Source organism: Hemicordylus capensis, chromosome 2 (genome assembly GCF_027244095.1).
Source record: "Hemicordylus capensis ecotype Gifberg chromosome 2, rHemCap1.1.pri, whole genome shotgun sequence".
NCBI classification, from domain to species: domain Eukaryota; kingdom Metazoa; phylum Chordata; class Lepidosauria; order Squamata; family Cordylidae; genus Hemicordylus; species Hemicordylus capensis.
Window position 1 is genome coordinate 320,017,847 of NC_069658.1, and position 20,308 is coordinate 320,038,154.

The window sequence follows — 20,308 nt, forward strand, 5'->3', positions numbered from 1 at the left end:
CAAGGGGAAGGGGCTGGGCCCCCTTTCCAACTTTATTGCACAAAAAATAGAGCAGAGTCATTTAAGAATTCCTGGGTGGGGCTGCCTGTTAAACCCAATCCTGGGTATATCTGCCCTGCCATATGTTATCTTTGCAGCGATTTCATCGGGTTGCCCAGTTTATGGTGCCACCGCGACTGCATGTGCTTGTGAATATACTTCTTTATTGATTAATTTTTGGAGACCCAAACACAGTGCCCATCTTGCCATCCTGTCCCCTTTCTCTTCTGTTTACCAAAGGGGGAACAAAAGACACAGTAGAAAGCGAGCATCCCCCCATGTGACTTTCCCTTTTGACAGTCGTAGAAGCTTGGGATGGGACAATGTAGCATCCCTGTTGCTGGGTAACTGCTTGAGGAGTGCAGTGATGGGGGAGGGGCAAGTGCTTAGAGCGGCGGCCAGTGGGAACCATGGCAAGCATGGAGCAGACGTGTTCCAGGCCGGGTCTTGGCCACCCTTTCTATGATTTTGGTTCCAGACAGGGTGGATCCAGGAGGAAATTATAGGGGGTGCATCAGGAATTTTATTTAAATAAAAGATATATATTTTTATAAAATATATATATATATATATATATATATATATATATATATATATATATATATATTACAATAAATGAAAAATTAAGCATCATATATATTTTTCCATATATAAATATATAATGATTTTAATGCTTAAATGATTTTAATTGTAAACTGCCCAGAGACAGGTGGTATAGAAATATGTAGAAATTTTGGGCAGTATAGAAATATGTTAAATAAAAATAAGATAAATAATAAATATATTTTAAATATGAATTTTTTTATTAAAAAGAAGACAGCAGAAAAAAAGGATTCTCATTAAAAAGGTTCTTTTTAATTGTAGAAGCATAATTACAATGATTTTTAAATGCAACTTTCTCTTGTGCTTCATCACAAATGCCTTTAATACCTCTTCCAGTTCTGCAGTGATGTCATGGTGGATATAAAGCAAACTTAGGCCATTAAGACGCTCCTCCAACATAGTGACAGATTTATTCATTTTTAGGGAAGAGAATGATCTTTCAACAGTACATGTTGTTACAAGAGATACACAAAGAATATGAAACAGTCGGTTCAAATTTGGGTAGAAACCATTTGACGACACAACAAAAGCTTTGATTGCAATTGAAGGAGCATTCTGCCCATCAGCTTTGTTCCAAAATTCTGTCCATAGTAGAATTTCACCTTTGCGTTCTAATATGGTATCCAGCAGATCAGCTTCATACTTCTTCACTGCTTGGAGGATCTCATCTCAATTTTGAGACTCGAGAAGAAAGCTCTGTCGACAGGTAGTCCAGGAATGGCAAAAATGTGTTCAATCCGTAATATGTTTCTGGATCTTGTGCTGGAGCATTGGCGTGATTAATTTGCCTGTTGGGGATACACGGCATTGTGACATCAATGTGCCAGCGTGGTGTAGTGGTTAGAGTGCTGGACTAGGACCGGGGAGACCCGAGTTCAAATCTACATTCAGCCATGGAACTAGCTGGGTGACTCTGGGCCAGTCACTTCTCTCTCAGCCTAACCTACTTCACAGGGTTGTTGTGAGAAGAAACTCAAGTATGCAGTACACCGCTCTGGGCTCCTTGGAGAAAGAGTGGGATATAAATGTAATAATAATAATAATAATAATAATAATAATAATAATAATAATAATAATAATAAAAATGTTGCATTTCTCAGCCATTTCTACAGCTCTTTGGAAAATATTGTGGTAAATATTGTGGAAAATATTGTGGTATTGTCTGGTTAATTCTGATATTGTGGTAAGCGTCTTCAGTTTGTAGTGATTGAACAACTGCTTCAAGACTTTCCACCATTTTTGCACAGGAATTCAAGTCAGTATATTTGAACTCTGCAGCTGCCTTGACAAGGATATTGTCAAGGAAAGTGCAGCAGAAATTATGTGCAGAGTGACAACAAACTAAAATTTTGTTATGGAGTAGTGAAAGTTTAAATGTGGCTCATCTTCAAAAAATTCCAAGAATTCAACAATTGCTTTGAAAATGGTCACAAATTGTAAAACTGAGTCATAACGTTTAGTCCATTGGGTCTCGCAAAGCTGTTTCAGGCAAGTGACGCAGAATTTGCTCTGTCTTTGCCTCCATCCATCCTCTGACTTGATTCTCTGACAAAGTCTGATATATCCTTGATTACAGTCAGAGTGTTCTGAACATTTTGTAATGAACATGCCTTGCAGAAGATTGCAAGATTCAGTTGGTGAGAGGCACAATGTATGTAAATAGCAATTGGTTGCTACTTTTTAATAATTGCTTGGACTCCTTTAAGCTTTCCTGCCATATTTGATCTGCCATCATACCCCTGACCATGGAGGTTTTTAAGTGACAAGCCTTTCTCTCTCAAAAATGTGATTATAGCATCCGCAAGGCTTTCTCCAGTTAGGTGTTTAACTTGAATGAAGCACAGGAAATCTTCTTGAATTTTTCCAGCTTCAGTGTCCACATACTTTACACAAATAGCCAGCTGCTCCGCCTTGCTAACATCAGTTGTTTCATCAGCCAGGATTGTTTCAACCAGGCTGTTTGAAATTTCCTGTGAGTTCCGTTGGATGATTGGATATATGTGAATTCAAAATCAAAGTTGTCCAGAGGAATCCATCCATTCATGAGAAAATGGTTATGTTTCTCATTGGAAATGCTCTTAACGCTCACAAAATCAAAGATGTCTTCCTCGGTGGTGTTGGTGGTTGATGCAACTAACATAGCCGATTATGCTGTACCCAATATGGTAACTGTTATTACCAGTTGGTAACTGAAAAGCAGCTGTGTGTGAAGAAGCCATTTCTGCAAATTCTGTGGTCATGATAGAGGTTGAGGGGTGATCCATTGTTGATTCCTGGTTTCTGGAATCATCAGTGGAAAACTTGTTCACTTGTACTTTTTTTTGCAAATGCAAATATCGACATTTGCCAACCCCGTTTCATGTTAGTTCTGATCTGAAATAAAATTAAGATTTAAAAGCAATCTAATTTTCTGATCTGAACTTGTTGAACAATTGTTGGGAAATGAACAGATTGAATGTGTTTTAAAATGATGTTTAAAATTTTTTTTAAAACATGACAATATTTAGCTGCAGGAGAGCAACTGTCCCAGTCCAATCAAACCTCTGCACAGCATCCCTCCAGTGGTTGTCGCTGCTGGTGTCTACCTTATATTTCCTTTTAGACTGTGAACCCATTTGGGACAATGAAGGAACCATCTTATTCTTATTATTTGTTCACTTATTTTTCTATGTAAAACCACTTTGAGCACTTTTGTTGTAAAGTGGTATATAAATATTAGGAGGAGGAGGAATCAGCTAGATTTGGTGACTCACCAGAAGCTTAATCAATCTCTTGGTTTTTCTGTCTGCCTGATAGAAAAAATTCTTATCTTTTGATAAAGATTAAGCCTTCTGAGCAACAATGGGCTTTAAAAACTCTTGGATACCCAGTGCTTTTAGATCCTGCAAAATGGATATGCTCCAGACCAGAACAAAATAACAACATACATTTGCCATTCAGTGCAAAATTTGATCAGACTTGTCGTCCACAATTGTAAAGAAAATGAGCAACTCCATCCTGTGCACATATACTTGAGCTCAGTGAGGTTTATTCTCAAGTAATGCATGCAGGATTGTGCTGTTACACTTTTAAAGTTGGTAACTCTTACGTTTAAAGGAAAGGAGCTAAACTACAGATTAGGGTTCTCCTTTAAACAGGTGATTTTTTTTTTTTAAAAGAGCACTACTACTAGATAAATGAGGGGAATCCTGAGGAACAATGCTTATCTCTGGATCAAATTGTACAGATATGCAAAAGATAATCCAGATGGGGATAGGCAGGAGTCCCCATAAATTAAATAGTGTGTGTGTGTGTGTGTGTGTGTGTGATGTTTGTGAAATAGGTTATTGAGACAGCTGAATAATGATAATGATTTGGCGGTTTGAAGTTGGAAAGATTTTTTTTTTGTCATGGCAGGTGATGAACCTGTGGGTTTTGTTTCTATTTTTGTTAACTGAATTTGGATTGCTTTTGCTCTGACTACATTATCGACTTTGCCTTTGAAAATCCAACAACAAAAATAATTATGATTATTGTTGTTGCTGGAAGAATGTCCAATTAAAAAAACATTCTTAGTGTGTGGATTTGAAGAGAACCAAGTAATTCCAAAATTACAAATGAAAAAAAGAAGCCTCTACATTTTATAATGAGTAAAATGTTTGAGAGACAATGACACACACTACCTTACGTTCTGTACTCCAGCCAGTCACCATCCTGGATGGGGATGAAAAATGTGTGGTGTCTGTTGTCCTCCTTTCTAACTTGGAGGAGGCACTAACTTCATGCCTTTTCTGCAGCTGCCGCTGCCGCCCTTTACCTGTAGGCACCGGGCAGCTGTGGGGGAGGAGCAAATGGAGAACCGGGAGCCAGGGAAAGCGCAGCCACAGGCTGGTAGTAAGTGTCACATGTTGTCTGTACCCAGCATGTGTGCAATGTGCGCTGTGGCCATCACGTTGGTGGAGGAGAGCTGAAATACTCCTTACAAGTAGTTAGCCCAGCCCCCGCTCTCCCTCTCTCCCTCCCAGCCCCGTCAGTTTGAGAGCAAGACTCAGAGCAATCAGTGACAGCAGCCCAGCCCCCTCACTCCCTTCTGAGCCAATTTGAGAGCGACGAGTAGTGAGCAGTTGCAGGGAAAGTGAGAGCGGTGTTTTTATCTCTCTTCTCAACTCTTTAGTGGCCAGGCTGAGGCAGCGATGGTGATGGTATGCAGCTTGCCCTGTGGGTCAACTCCATTCAAATTTACAGGGGGTGCTACTGCACCCTTGCACCCCTCCCCCGGGTCCACCACTGGGTCCAAAAACAGCATGGAAGTGTGTTTATGGTGGCGTCTGCATTTGGAAGTAACACTGCTGCCTTCAAACGCCAGGCTGGAGCAGCGAAATTCACTACAAACCAAAGGTTCAAATTGGAGTTTGGTGAGGGTACCCACAGGTCACGTTTTATGCATGCGGATATACACAAATTCTAACCTCTGCCCCATTCAACTCTGGCTTGGCATTATGTGTGAATGTAGCCACTGGTTCAGTTCAGATGTCACATGGAGACATGGTCTAATTCTGGTTCTATACAATGTGCTCTAGCTTCAGGCTCACTCACTCCCCCTCCCCATCACATACAAGGGGAAGAAGGATTCTACTTCTGATTCTGGATTAGAACAAAAAGTAGAATCCTTCCTCTCCTCAGATTTGAAGGGATGATGGAGGGTGTGTGCTCAAGGCTAAGGGACATCGCATAGAATTATGATTAAACCAGGGTTTCATATGAGATCCGAATCAGGCCATAATCAAAGGGAAAAGGTGGAGAACTCTGAGCAGAAGGTGATAAGCAGCTACTGCAAAGGGTCAGAAATGTGTTTTCAGCAGATGTTCTGACCTTACTGGAGAAGAAAAGGCCAGTGAGGAAGAGATGGCAATACTCTACGGCATGATGAATGACTAGACAGAGCAGAAGTGTGAAAGATGCTGGAGGTGACATTTGGCAACTGCTTGGATGTAGGAGGAGAAAAATAGGGAGGAGTCAAAGGATGAGTTTAAAGTATACATCAGGGCCAAGGGCGTAGCAAGGTTGGAGTGGGCCCAGAGACAAGATTTTAAAATGGGCCCCCCTCACTGAATCTATCTATCTATCTATCTATCTATCTATCTATCTATCTATCTATCTATCTATCTATCTATCTATCTATCTCCTATGTGCCGCAATAGATCATCCTAAATTATTTTTTAAAAGGTTTTGTAAATTGTGGATGATGCATGTCATTTAAGACATGCTGTTCTGGTAGCTCTAGGTCTTAACACTCACATCAGTTTCAGAGGATGAATACAACTGAAGGAAGCCCGGGTGGGTGTGCAGCTGGGGGAGTCCGTCATGTGACTTGCCTCTGGGAGGCCCCCCAAGGCACTGGGCCCCCAGACAACTGTCTCCCCTTGCTCTATTATAGTTACACCCCTGATCATGTTACATTGGAGCTCAGTGATTAGAACTCCCAATGAAATGTTCTGCTTGAAAAATGTGAGGGACCCTGATCCAAATTGCCATCACCAAAGCTGTGAAAACTTTCTGGCACAAATTGTGAGCATACGTTTTGCTCTCCATGGTTAACAGTAGCTTTGGGAGTTGATTTAACTTGAGGATTAGTGTAGAGCAGTGGTTCCCAACCTGGGGGCCTCCAGACATTGCTGAACTACAACTCCCATCATCCCCAGACACAAGAAATTGTAGCTGAGGCTGATGGGAGTTGTAGTTGAGCAACATCTGGAGGCCCTCAGGTTGGGAACCACTGCTGTAGAGGAAAAGGATGTGACTCCCCTGAACTGTGGCCCTGATTCAAATCCTCCCCCTCACACACATAATAGCTTTTACAAGAAGGTAATCGGATTGGATGTTCCATCATGGAGGTCCACCAGAATGTACGGTTGAGCCCTGAGGGGGAAGAGATGATAAAATATCCAACAGCAGCATAAAAATATGGGCAGAATGATATTTTTATGGAAAGATTTAGGCTGCTACATGGTGGTGGTTATTTTTTCATGGAAGCAGCCATTGTTACTCACAGCATGCTAGGATGCAAAATGGTATTCAAGACGCCACCCACTAAGAGGTGGCTATGCAGTCGGGCTGCTGCAACTGATAACACACATGGTAGTGAAAACTACTTGCAAAAATATTCCCCCCCCCGCTTTAAATTTTTTAAAAAAATTAATTTTGAGAATGAATCAGGATCCTCAGAATAGTTTCCAAAATGAATAGAGAAGGGCCCAAAGGGACCCAAAATGAATAAAGCAGGGTTTCTCAACGTGTGGGTCCCCAGATGTTATTGGACTTCAGTTCCCATAATCCCCAGCCCCAGTGGCCTTTGGTTAGGAATTATGGGAGTTGAAGTCCAGTTACATCTGGGGACCCACACGTTGAGAATCCCTGGAATAAAGGAAGCCCTGGAAATGAATGAGGCTCTGAAATGAAAAGTGTTAGAGTGTATATCCCTTGTGTGTGGAAACATCCACAAGACTAATTTTTAAGTTACAAAATCTACCTAAGATTTTGTAAGTATATTGACTTCAACACAGCAAATTGTTGTGTGGATCTGCATTTACATACCATATTTACCCCAATACAAGTCAACTCTGAATTTAAGATGGCCCCCTGAATTCTAACATGAAAGAACTTGGAAAAAACCTAGTCTTGGATTCAGGTAAATACAGTAAGATGTTGGCTAAATTCATAAGGATTCATAAGAGTCACAGGAACAGAGGAAGCTGCCTTATACAGAGTCAGACCATTGGTCCATCTAGCTCAGTATTGTCTACACAGACTGGCAGTGGCTTCTCCAAGGTTGCAGGTAGGAGTCCGGCTGGATCAGGCCAAGGCCTATCCAGTCCAGCATCCTGTTTCCCAACTAGTAAACCAGATATCTCTGGGAAGTCCACAAGCAGAAGATGAAGGCATGCCTTCTCTGCTGCCATTACTCCCTTGCTACTGGTATTCAGAGGCACACTGCCTCTGAACATGGAGACAGCATATAGCCATCAAGACTAGTAGTAGCCCCTGATAGGCTACTAGTGAATTTGTTTAATTCACTTTTAAAGCTGTTTAAGCTGGTGGCTATTGTTATATCTTTTGGTATTAAAATCCATAGATTACTGTAATGATGTACTCTGTGTATTTCCTTTGGTCTGCCCAAAATATCTTGCCATTCAGAGTCATTGGATGACCTCTGCTTCTGGTGTTGTGAGAGAGGGAGCTCTCTATCCACTTTCCTAATACCATGCATAATTTCATGGTGTTAATTATGGCCTCACTTAGTCACTTTTTTCCTAAACTAAAGAAGCCCCGAACTCTCTAGCTTTTCCTTTCAAGGAAGGTGCTCTAGCCCCCTGATCATTTTGGTTGCCTTCTTCTGCACCTTTTCTAGCTCTATGATTCCATGCAAAAACAATCAGAAGAATGATATATTGTTTTCACTGGGTTTTTCATTTAAAGATATTATGATCTCTATTAAGCACAATACTGGGAATGAGAAAGAATCAAGAAAGGAAAATTATGTGTTTCTCAGTCAAGCAACACCTATGTGATATATGCACTTACATACAACTCTTGTGACAATGAGAGTATGCTTACTTACCAAGATATTAGTATAAATGCAGAAATGTATGCTATTAATTAATGATAAATTGGATTTTTAATTTTAATTACAGGTTGAGCAGTTGACTGAAGAACAGAAAAATGGTAAGTATTTGCCATTAATTCTCTCTGCATGTAAGATATTCTCACATGCAGATAATTTACCTCATTATCAGCCTGTAATTGGAGTGAAAATCTTAAGAATCTCTAATTTAAACACCAACAATGTAAATCAGTCCATATACAAACTTGAATAAATGCCACCTTATAACTGGTATGTAGAGGAAGAGCCAGCATCATAATGAGGGGAACTGAGATGGTTGTTTCAGGAGGCAGATTAGAGGGCTGGTAGCAAATTGTGGAGGGTGAGGTGTTTGGGAGAAGGCAGCAACACTCCCCTCTGCATTTAGTCCCAGAGTTGCCATTCACCAAGAGGGGGAAGGAAGAGCTACACTAGGGCTGCCAACTCTCCCTCATTACGCAGGATGTCCCTCATTCCAGGGATGAAATGTTGGTTCCTATAGGGATAGCATCTGACCCTCATTTATTCAATAGCATAGAATTCAATTATATATACGTCAATGATACGGAGGCTCTTGATTACCACTACATACACCTCCCAGCCCACCCAGCCAGCCCCCACAAAATTGTCTCCCTCATTCAGGAACTTGTGTCCCTCATTCTGGCAATGAAATGTTGGCAACTCTAAGCTATACTGAGAGGCCGGGCAGCTTCTTCCCACTCCCCTTGGTGAATGGGGGAGGGATGGGGCAGCTCCTTTCCCCCCAATCTCTGAGGAGGAGGAAGATCTGCTGCCATCACTCTGTACCCTGCCACCTGTTTGCCAAGGTGGAGGGTGAGGGAAAGTAGCCAGCCTGTTGCCATGCCCTGCTGGCCCATCACCAAAAGCCACCTGTTATGTCCCATGCAAGCTGGGTGAAGGGGAGGTGTGGACACACAGTAGCACCATGGGGGGAAGGGATAGGGAATTGGCAGAGCTGCCTCAGGCAACAAAGTGTCTTGAACTGGCTCTGAAAGAAAAGGTTGTGTGTAGAATTCATATAGTGATTTAGTCAGAATGCCTGGTCACCATGCTTCTTCTTTAGGGCCAATATACTGTTTTGAGATTTGTAAACACAGCACCAAATGTCTACGCCAAATGGGGGGTATATAGTAGTTCAGCAGGCAGAGGAGAAGAAAGCATCTTGACATCTCTCACTGTTTGGTCCTTTCAAGCACCCCACCAGAATGATCCATTTAAAGTATCTGGGGATACTCTTCTGCTTTTCCTTCAGAGCTAAGCTGGGGAACTGAGCTTGGTTTACATTAAATTAAAAAAAAAACACCTCTAAAAGAGCACTCTGTAATCCAATGATTCACTGGAACTACTAGACCCTCTTCCTCATGCCTTGGCAAAGCAGCTGGACTTTCTGTAGGTACAATTATTTTTTGGTGCAGGAGAGTAAGGTGAGAATAAGTTCTAGAATGAGACAGCTAGCTTTTGGACACATGTTACTACTTGGCTGTAGCAATGGCATTGACTAATGGTCAATTTCCAAGTGCAATTCAAGGTGCCGACTATCACCTTTAAAGTCCTTCATGGCTTAGGATCAGGATCCCTAAAGGACCCCATCCTCTCATATGAGCCTGCCCATTCTCTAAGGTCATCATCTGAAGCTCTTTCACAGACCCCTTTGCCTTCTGAGATACAGTTGATGGGGATGCATGAGATGGTCCTTTATGTTGTGCAACCAGAATGTGAAACACCCTGCTTTAGGAGGCTCAGTTGTCTCCTATTTTGCCAGTGTTCCACTGCCATCTGAATATCTTTCCTTCCTAGCAAGCTTTTTAAAGTGTCTGCTGTGTAGGACAATTTTATTTTTACTGTTGGTTCACTAGATTTTAATGCTGCTTTTCTTATTATGTATGCCTGCATGTTATTGTTTCATTTTAGTTTATCATTGCCCTTACTGCTTTATGGTTTTTGATTTGCTAGCCACAATGAGCACCTCCAATATGGAGGTGGGAAGGTAGGATATAAGTGGTCTTATCAATGCATAAACACTGCAGTCTTCCACCTCACTTTGGATCCCACTTTTATTGGTCAATTTCAAATACTCTTAATTGCCAAAGTTGTTTAAACAACTGATAACTAGCGTTTCTCTTCCTCTGTTGTATTTTGTACCCACACCCACTTACTTCCTTTACTTTACATGTCTGTCTTTCTAGATACTGCAAGCTTGCAGGCAGAGTCTTGTCATTAATGTTATGTTTGTACAGTTGCAAATGTTGTGTAGTCTCTTGCACAAGCCCATATATATGCAAATAGGGAACTCCTTCAGCAACATGAATTTGGGTGGTCCGCTAATGGTGGCACAACTTTGCAGAGCACCACAATCACAAAAGGTCCTTCTGCCAGAGTCACTATGGGGGCTACCCAATAAATATTATTATGTGAGCCAATGAAACTGCCTTATACTGAGCACCTTGCCCAGTGCAGTCTACTCTATTAGGCAGTGGCTCTCTAGGCCTTTGAGCAGTCTCAGAAGAACAGCCCTGCTGGCCCAAGGACTATCTAGTCCAGCATCCTATTATTAATGGTGACCCACCAGAAGCCTCTGGGAAGCCCACAGGCAAGAGATGAAGGCATGCCCCCTCTCTTGTTGTTGCTCCTCTGCAACTGGTATTTAGAGGCATCCTTTCCCTGTTCTGCTATATATATAGTAGGTATAACTCAGAATCACTGCAATAATTGAAAGTGTTGCTACTGCCTTTAGTGGGATGTGGATGGATTGTATCAAAAATTTGGAGAAAATCTTGTAAACAGTCTTGAAAAAAAGTTCAAACAACTCTTTTTAAAAAGCCAAACAACTAAGGCAGTTACAGGAATGAAGCGATTGATTGATTGATTGATTGATTAAGTGCTGTCAAGTGTCAACTCTTAGCGACCTCATAGATTCTCTCCAGGATGATCTGTCTTCAACTTGGCCTTTAAGGTCTCATAATATACTAAATTAAGAGCACACAGATAAATGCTTGGTTGTTGAATTATTTCATCCATAGGTACAGTGATGGAAAGCATAAATATTTGCTTAATGCCCTCATGATAAATGAGAAATTAAGCCACTTAGCCTTAACCTAGCCTAAGATTCAGTGCAATCCTCTGCAGGATAAGTTCAGACGTAAATCACCCTGAGTTAAATGAGACTTACTCTCAGTTAAGAGTGTTTTGGATTGCAGCCCGAGTTTAACTGGACCTGTTTATACTAGAAGGGTAATCAGTTTGACATTACTTGAGAAAAGGAGTAGAACGCTGCTGAACATTTTCTGTCAGTCATGGTTGACTTTGAAGCCTTCTCATTGCTAAATTAATAATGAACACTGATTTCATTTCTCTCTCCAGAATTTAAAGCTGCCTTTGACATCTTTGTCCTGGGTGCAGAGGATGGGTGTATCAGCACAAAGGAGCTGGGGAAGGTGATGAGAATGCTGGGGCAGAATCCTACCCCTGAAGAGCTACAAGAGATGATTGATGAAGTCGATGAAGATGGTGAGCTATTTCTTCTAGTGGGTTATGCATCTGGGAATAATGGTTAAACACACTTTTTGTGGCAAGGAAATGGGGTGAAGGAGTGAGGAGAAGTTGTTGAACCAGAGGATCTTTGACATGCCAGTAACTTCACAGTTATTTGAATGTATGTCCAAGGGGTAGATAAAAGTTCTCTACTTCAGAAGGAAGAAACTGGGAGGAAACTTCCCATCCACCTTTCATTGGGAATGTGCAAACAGGTTTGGAACCAGTTCGAAGGCTCAGGGTCGGGCGGAACCACACTTGACCCTGGACCAACCCCCCCCCCAGCCCATTCGGGGGGGGGGGTTGAGGACCTTTTACTAAAAAATAAAATAACATTTATTTTAAAAAAACCTTACTCCCTCCAGGGGGCTTCTCTGAGGTGGCGGGATGGTGGTGTCCACAGAAGTTCCCCCTCCGCCACCAGCCTTCATCCTCTCAAAAACGGCCCTGTTTGGGTGTACTTTGGCCTGTTTGGGCCTTTCCCCCGGTTCAGTGGCCATTTTGGAGGCCGCCGCACCTGTGCAATGAGCCTCTGCATGGCCTGGGCATGACCATACAGAGGCCCATTGTGCAGGCATGGCAGCCTCCAAAATGGCCACCGCGCTGGGGGAAAGGCTTGAACAGGGTGAAGATCACCCCAACTGGGCTGTTTTTGAGAGGAGGAAGGTCGGCAGAGGAGATGGAACCTCCATGGAACCCCGCTGCTGCCTCAGAGAAGCCCCCCCCCCCGAGTAAATTTAAAATTTAATTAATAATAATATATTTTTAGTAAAAGGTCTGTGAACCCCGCTGAACCAAACCGGGGGGGGGGGTTCAAGGGGGTGCCGGACCGAACTGGCCTGGGGTCTGGACTCGAACCAAACTGGGCCAGCCGGTTCCGTGCACACCCCTACCTTTTATATGTGTTTTTCAGTGTCAGGTGCTAGCATGAATTATAACAATTTTCATTCTTTGTTTTACTTATTTATATCCCACCTTTATGCAAATGTATACAGGGCAACTTACAAAACATCAAAATGCAATAAATATATTCTAAAAATCAAATTTGGAACAGAATCAGCAACAGTCAAAAAGAGCAGCAGATACATAATGAATGCTTAATAACGGTCAATTCAGGCAAAAGCTAACCTCTATCAGCTGCTCCAGCATCTTACATTATTTTTATATGCTCTTATTTTACCATATTAATTGAAATCAAAACATGGGTAATTATCAAAGCTGATAGATAGGTTACCTTGTTTTCTTTTTCACTGACAGGAAGTGGCACTGTGGATTTTGATGAGTTCTTAGTTATGATGGTCAGGTGTATGAAAGATGACAGCAAAGGAAAATCAGAAGAGGAGCTTTCAGATCTCTTCAGAATGTTTGATAAGTATGTACCTAGGCTAGCATTTGTCATAGACCTTGTGACTGATTATGTTGAACTAGTTTGCATATTCCAACCATACCTAACCATGGGGTAACTAGTGGGACACAAGAACAGGAGCAGACAGTGGCGGACTGGCCAGGGTGTCAGCTTGCCCGATGGCAAGTGGGCCCTGTGGGCCCCTGATGAAGTGGGCCTCTTAAACATTAGACAATATGTTAAAAATGTTAATGACCTTTTAGTTGTTTGAAAATATAATAGAAGTTCCAATATTATTACTGTATGCAACTAAAATTTATGTCGTATTACTATTTTTTAAAAATAATTTTTTAAAAAATCATTTTTTGAGGATACTTTATATTTAAGAATATTATGCCCAGCCAGCCGGGGGCGCCTGGCAGAGGGCAGCGAGTGCTGGCGAGCCTCCCCACCTGCCTCTGCCGCCTCCTGCGGCAGTTGCTTCCACTGCTGCTGCCATCCCACTGGCCATCATGGGCCTGATGCAGGCTGAGCGACACCATGCAGCTGGCCCTTGAGCAGATCCTCCGCGAGTCACTGCTCAGCCCCTATGCCCCAGACCTGCGAGCTATTGCCCATGCCCACATTGCACAGACAGCAAATATTTTTCATTGCGTCAGCCTCCTCAGTTTGAGTTTGCTTTGTCAGCTCTTCACCTTGTGCTTGCTGTGTTTTATGTGTGTTATAAAAGGTATGTATTTAATTAATATTTTTTATATACTGTGTGGCCCTAATATACTGTGGAGACAAAGGGAGCCAACCCATTGTAGATTCAGCTACAACAAAGTTGAAGGAACAGACAAGAACATTTGACAACATTCACAGCAAGGCATTGGAATTTGGAAACAAATGTAATGACAACATTTCACAGTTGGATGAAAATCAAACATTGGAAATTGACTCTTTGGAAACAACATTGCCAGTTAAGAGGCAGAGGAAGAAGAAAAGAATGGCAGATGAGCTTATAGATGATGAAGGAAATTCCTCAGATTCTCTAGTTGATTTTCAAGTAAATGTGTTTAACCTAATAATGGACCGCATTGTCCAGTCACTAGATTCATGCTTTGTACAACACAAAAAGTTGTATAAAGATTTATCCTGCTTGGACCCAGCAAAGTTTAAAACTATTGCAGAGAAGGGGCCTTGAAGATGAAGCCTTGGAAGGTATTATTAAGCTGTCTCCACAAATCAGCAAAGATCAAGTAATGTTGGAATTGTTTTCTTTTGCTTCGAACTTTGATGTATTAAAGCTATTGCTTAATGATGGAGAGAATATGGATTCCAGTTGCAACAAGTGTAAAATTTGTAGTACTTGCCCATCGTGTGTACTAAAAATTCTGGCATCCAACAGACTTCATGACAAGGCATATGCTAACCTTTATGAACTTTATAAAGTCATCTGCAACTATCAGTTACTCAAGTCCAATGTGAGAGGACATTTTCAAAGCTAAAGAACATAAAGACAAGGCTAAGAAATTCACTGTCTGAGGAGAACTTGGAATCATACATGTTGCTATCCATTGAAAAGGAATTGTTAGATGAATTGGATGCAGAAGCAATTATTGACAGATTCGCACAATCATCTAGTGAACTCAAATGATTGCTCTTAATATAGTGGACTGTATGAAATATGCTTTTGAACTACCTGTTAATGTGTAAAATGTTCAGTACAAGCAAACTATTTAAAAATATCCACCATTTATTTTTTAAAAATTAAAAAATTAAAAATTCAGTTATAACAATCTGTACTGTATACTGCCAGTAATATGTACAATATAGATACACTGTAATTACTAAAAAATATGCATTTATTTCACAAAAAAATTAATTGTACATTTTTTCCACTTATGTATTTTTTAAAAATTAGTTATTTCTTTTAAAAAGTAAATGATAGCCCTATAGTTGTGGGTGGGCCCCCTTTTTGTCTCCTGGCAACCAATATTTTTAGACCCAGTCTGCCACTGGGAGCAGACTAATCTGTTTTCTCTTCCTTGTAGCAGACAGTGGCCACTAGGGATGTGTGCGAACTGGTTCGGCAGTCCTTTTATGGACCACTAAACTGGTTCAGAGGTCTGGCGGTTTGGATGGTCTGGCGTCAGGGAGGGTAATACCTTTAAGGAGCAGAGAGGGTGCTCTCCCCCACCGCCATGTTTCCCCCACTAGGGCTGTGCCCAAAATCTCTGCTCAGGGCAGCAGCGTACTTACTTGCTGCCCCGGTCAGCGTCAGACCAGAAGTGGCCAGTGCACATGCACACATTCTTATGGTGCATGGTGCACATGCACACACATCACGCACAAGCCACTTCCGGTCTGACTTGACTGGGGCGGCAAGAGGGTTCGCTGCTGCCCCATGCAGCAATTTTGGGAACAGCCTCAGCAGGGGAAACATGGCAGGCGTGTGTGTGAGAGAGAGCAATCTCCCTGATCCTTATAGGTAACCCCCTACAGGGGCGTATCTAGGGTAGGGCAGGCAGGGCACATGCCCTGGGCGCCACTTGAAGGGGGGGTGCAAAAATGGCCACGAAAAACAAAATTTCCACCAAAAACAAAATGGCCACTGCACATGCTCAAATGGACTCTGTGAGGCCCTAGGCCATGCCAGGCCTCACAGAGGCCATTTGAGTATGCACGGTGGCCATTTTGTTTTCAGCGGCCATTAAAATAAATATTTTAAAAAATGGCCACTGCACAGGCTCAAATGGTCTCTGCGAGGCCCTAGAGGCCATCGGTGGGAGGGGTAACCTTTGCAGATGCCCCCCTCCTACAGCCCATAGGAAGCGCCCCAAAGGGGCTAAAGGTAAAAAATATATAATTTAATATAATATAAGTCACTGTACACATATTCAGTTTAGCACTATGTACAGAGAATCAGGGCTTGTGAATACTGAGCTGAAGCTTATGAGCTAAGATTGTATTAATTTGCTCTTACTTTGCTTCTTATGATAAGTGAGTTAAATGTGGTGTCTTAATAATATGGCTATTAATGGTGAGTTTGTCTTTGAATCAGTGTGAAATCCTTAGTATTAAGGCCCACTGGGAATTTCTTGCTCTCTTTCTCTCTTTTTAACTATCTTTATGAAATACTAGAATATATTGCAAGCAGTGACACAGTTTACTCTACATATCCTTTAATTATTTTCAGAGTATCTGGGAAAAGCCAAATTCTCCATTTATTTTTAAAACTTATGTAATAGTGATGCTGCAATGCATAGTAAAGAATTAGATAGGCACTTCTGTTTAGTTTTCCAAGTACACCTCCACATAGTATTTGGGTATTTCATGAGCCCCAGCATACTGAAATTTGTAGTTTTCCAGCATTTTTTGGTCTGGCTACATCCACTGCTAAATAGTTTTTGAAATTTTAAAAGATTAATGAGCTTGACATATTTTTCAGCAGATATTATAGTAAAGTTATCTGAAAGATGGGTGTCAGATGTTTGGACAGGGGGCGCAATTTCAGTGCTTGCCCTAGGTGCTATTTTCCCTAGATACGCCTCTGCCCCCCTACCACCGAACCATCCTCCCACCGGACCCTTGCACATCCGTAGTGGCCACCACTTAATATATATTTAAATCCAGGTGGGAAAAGGTACCTGTTTAACACAAATATGAGCTATAGTAACATAAAGTCTATACTGTATGCCCTTTCCTATTTTATATAGGGCTTTCTAGCTTTACCATCCCACTTCTAAAGAATATTCTGTATGGGCTAGTTCATATAAGATCCAATTCCCTATGGCATTTTCTGTTGCTGATCCAGTAATGCATGAATGAAGAAACCATCATGGCATTGCCTTGGGGAAATCCACACGTTTACCAGTATGCTTTGACCTAGCCTATGCTGTCCTCAAGGGCCTCAAACGAAAGGGGGTTGCAATACCCTGGCTCCTCTTCCTCTCTCCTCGAAGTTCTCTCTGGGCTCCCTGAGAATGGAAGTTCCCTTTCCCAGACTTGCTATCTTTTAAATGCCTGTTAGGGGGCTTGTCAATTGCTCCTCCTTGTCCCAGCTCTTAATAATATTTCCTGGTTCTGCTGTAAAAGGGGAAGCATCTGTGGCACCTGAGTGACAGAGTGGCTCCCCCACTCCACTTCAGTCTGGAGGCTGCTTCTTCCTGTTGCTGGGTCAGAGCTGCTGTACTACATCACAAGATGCACTTCCTTTTTGGTATGGGCTAATAGCAGCACAAGCCCACGGCAAGTTGGTCCTGGACACGGCCCTGCCCATGTCTTTCCATTCACACATAACCAGAGCAGCATAAGTAGAAGTCACAGGAAAGAGGGCTCCATGTTGTTGCCATCATAAGATATTAAGTAGTCCTAGTCAGGGTAGAATCAAGTGGGTTGAGACTTATCTAGGCAGCTTTTCTGAATTTCTGAAGGAGCTCTCAGAAAAATGCCCATTTAAAAATAATAGGACATAGATCCAGTCATATAAAAACATACATTTCTTATTAATGCACTGTCCAAGTTTATATGCTGCAATTTAAAAAGAAAGGGCAGGATGCAGTATTTAGGTTACAAAGCACCTACAGTATTTTACCTGGTGAGAAAAGAGTTTTTCTCTTTTCACTCGCTACCGTTTTCATTTCAAGCTAACTGGGCTATGTTCATGGTAACAGAGATCTAGATAAATACAACTAATCACATCCCCTGATGGCAAGCCCCCTTATTTTATAGGAATTGATTCTTTTGATTCAGAGTCATGCCAAAGCCCTATGTGGGGTGGTAGCTAATTATAAATATTCTTTTGAAGTATCCCAGGTCAAAATGTGCTTCATCTCTCTGCAGATTATACATATGGGTATGTAAATCTGATTAGGGAAATCACTCCTGTTCTCCAGGAAATATTTGCATAGCTGTTGGATAGGATAGAACACCATGATCAAAGAGAAGTGATACAATGGATGTGGTTTGAATCTAAATTTTAGACCAGCTGTCTAGACTCCTTAACATCCTTGCCTGATGCAAGCTGAGTAGTCAATATGGAAACATGTCATTTGGCTAATAAAATATAGATCAAGCAGATTTTAATATTTAATAAAAGTATATTTCTGGATCTCTGACAAATCTATTAAAACAAGGCAGGAGATTTTCAATATGATGTACAAAAATTAGGAATATATGAATTAATGGAACATTGATTTGGAGAAGTGTTTCTAGCATCATATTGTGTGTGTGTGTGTGTGTGTGTGTGTGTATGTATGTGTGTGTGTAGTTTGTGCGCAGCGGGGAAATGCTTGACTAACAAGCAGAAGCTTGCTGGTTTGAATCCCTGCTGGTATGTTTCCCAGACTATAGGAAACACCTATATTGGGCAGCAGCGATATAGGAAGATGCTGAAAGGCATCATCTCATACTGTGCAGGAGTACTGTGCGGGAGGAGGCAATGGTAAAACCCCTCCTGTATTCTTCTTTTAAGCACTGTATAGAAGTGGCAGTTATGTGAAACAGGATGCTGGACTAGATGGGCCTTGGGCCTGATCCAGCAGGGCTGTTCTGATGTTCGATGAGGTGGTAGTGATGGTGAGAAACAAAACTACAAATCCTACTTTATGTTCAAAATTGCATTCTAATACCTGCACTAAATAGTTTGCAGACATTGTTACTTTATTCCTTCTCTGTCAAGCCCTTTCGGCAAGGTAGCATAGAAACTATATGTAGAGTAATGTGGAGACATAACGAAATAGAAGCATAACTCTGCTCCAGATAAGATCCTTTATTTCATAGTATAGCAGATAAGGATGGGGGCATAACTCAGTGGCAGAACATCCTTTTAGCATGAAGAATGTCCCAGGTTCTGTCCCTGATGTCTCCAGGTAGGGCTCGGAAAGACATCTGCCTGAAACCTTGGAGAGCCGCTGCCAGTCAGTGGAAACAAGACTAAGTTAGATGAACTAATAGTCTGACTCAGTGTAAGGTAGCTTCTTATGTTCTTTCTTGTAGGTCTGCTTTGTTTCATTGGTGTTGAATAGTTTCTTGTTATTGACCATTTGAAGTGCATCTTCTTCACTGTCCTTGATATATTCTTCAAGGCCTCTTTTCTCCTGCTCTACTGTTTGATGACTTGCAGCATTCCTCTTCCACCTGATCTGCGAGGGAGGTATAGCCTATCTACATCACTGCGGGGGTACAGAGCATGATTGATGGTCATGATTTTCCTGGTCTTACGATCTAGCGTCTCTAGCTCTGCCTGGGTCCCATCTATTATCCCTGTAGTGTATCTGATAACAGGTATAGCCCAGGTGTTTATGGCTTGTATGGTGTTCTCACCATTGAGTTTGAACTTTAGGATTTTTCTAACTCTCCTGATGTATTCACTTCCAAATTTTCTTTTAACTTCAGCGTGTGCAATGTTATCAGCCTGGAGAATGCTCAAGTACTTGTAATGTTCTTTCTCTTCCAGGTTCTTGATGTTGCTTCCACTGGGCAGTTCTTTTCCTTCTGTTTTTGTTATTTTTCCTCTGTTCATTATTAATGAAGCACACTTGTCTAGTCCAAACTCCATTGCTATATCACTACTGAATATATGAATGGTGTTTAGCAGTGATTCGATTTCTGACTGGGACTTTCCATACAACTTCAGATCGTCCATGTACAGCAGATGGTTGGTTTTACTTGATGTTTTAGATGTTTGGTATCCGAGGCCTGTTTTGCTGAGTATTTGTGAAAGTGGAGTCATGGAGATTACAAACAACAGAGGGGATAGTGAGTCACCTTGGAAAATACATCTTCTAATGCTAACCTGTCCAAGTGTCTTGCCATTGATTGTTAACTGTGTACTCCACATGCTCATTGCTTTTTTAATGAATATCTGAATGTTTTTGCTGACACCAGTTGTTTCTAAACAGTTTAGTATCCATGTGTGAGGCAAGGAGTTGAAGGTTTTCTTGTAGTCAATCCATGCAACACTTAGATTGGTTTTTCTTCTCTTGCAATTTTCTAAAATCATTTTGTCAATCAGCAGCTGGTCTTTTGTGCCTCTGGTGTTTGGACAATTTCCTTTCTGTTCAAATGGAAGCTGCTTATTAGTTAGTAAGTGTTGCATTACTTCATCTGCTATCATTCCAGTTAATAATATGAACATGGTTGGCAGGCAGGTTATCGGTCTATAA

The 20,308-nt window shown here is 41.6% G+C and overlaps 1 protein-coding gene across 2 annotated transcripts in view; it reads left to right on the top strand.

Moving 5' to 3' along the window:
- Nucleotides 1-20,308, top strand: part of TNNC1 (troponin C1, slow skeletal and cardiac type) — a 33,270-nt gene that overhangs the window by 5,751 nt on the left and 7,211 nt on the right. The window contains exons 2-5 of one of the 2 annotated variants that reach the window (XM_053298351.1): nt 8,313-8,343; nt 11,642-11,788; nt 13,070-13,184; nt 13,934-14,940. In XM_053298351.1, the coding sequence (XP_053154326.1) occupies nt 8,313-8,343; nt 11,642-11,788; nt 13,070-13,184; nt 13,934-14,009 (369 nt within the window). In that variant the 3' untranslated portion in view covers nt 14,010-14,940. Of the gene's footprint in view, nt 1-8,312; nt 8,344-11,641; nt 11,789-13,069; nt 13,185-13,933; nt 14,941-20,308 lie in introns of those variants that run through there. The other variant, XM_053298350.1, reaches the window with a different exon arrangement.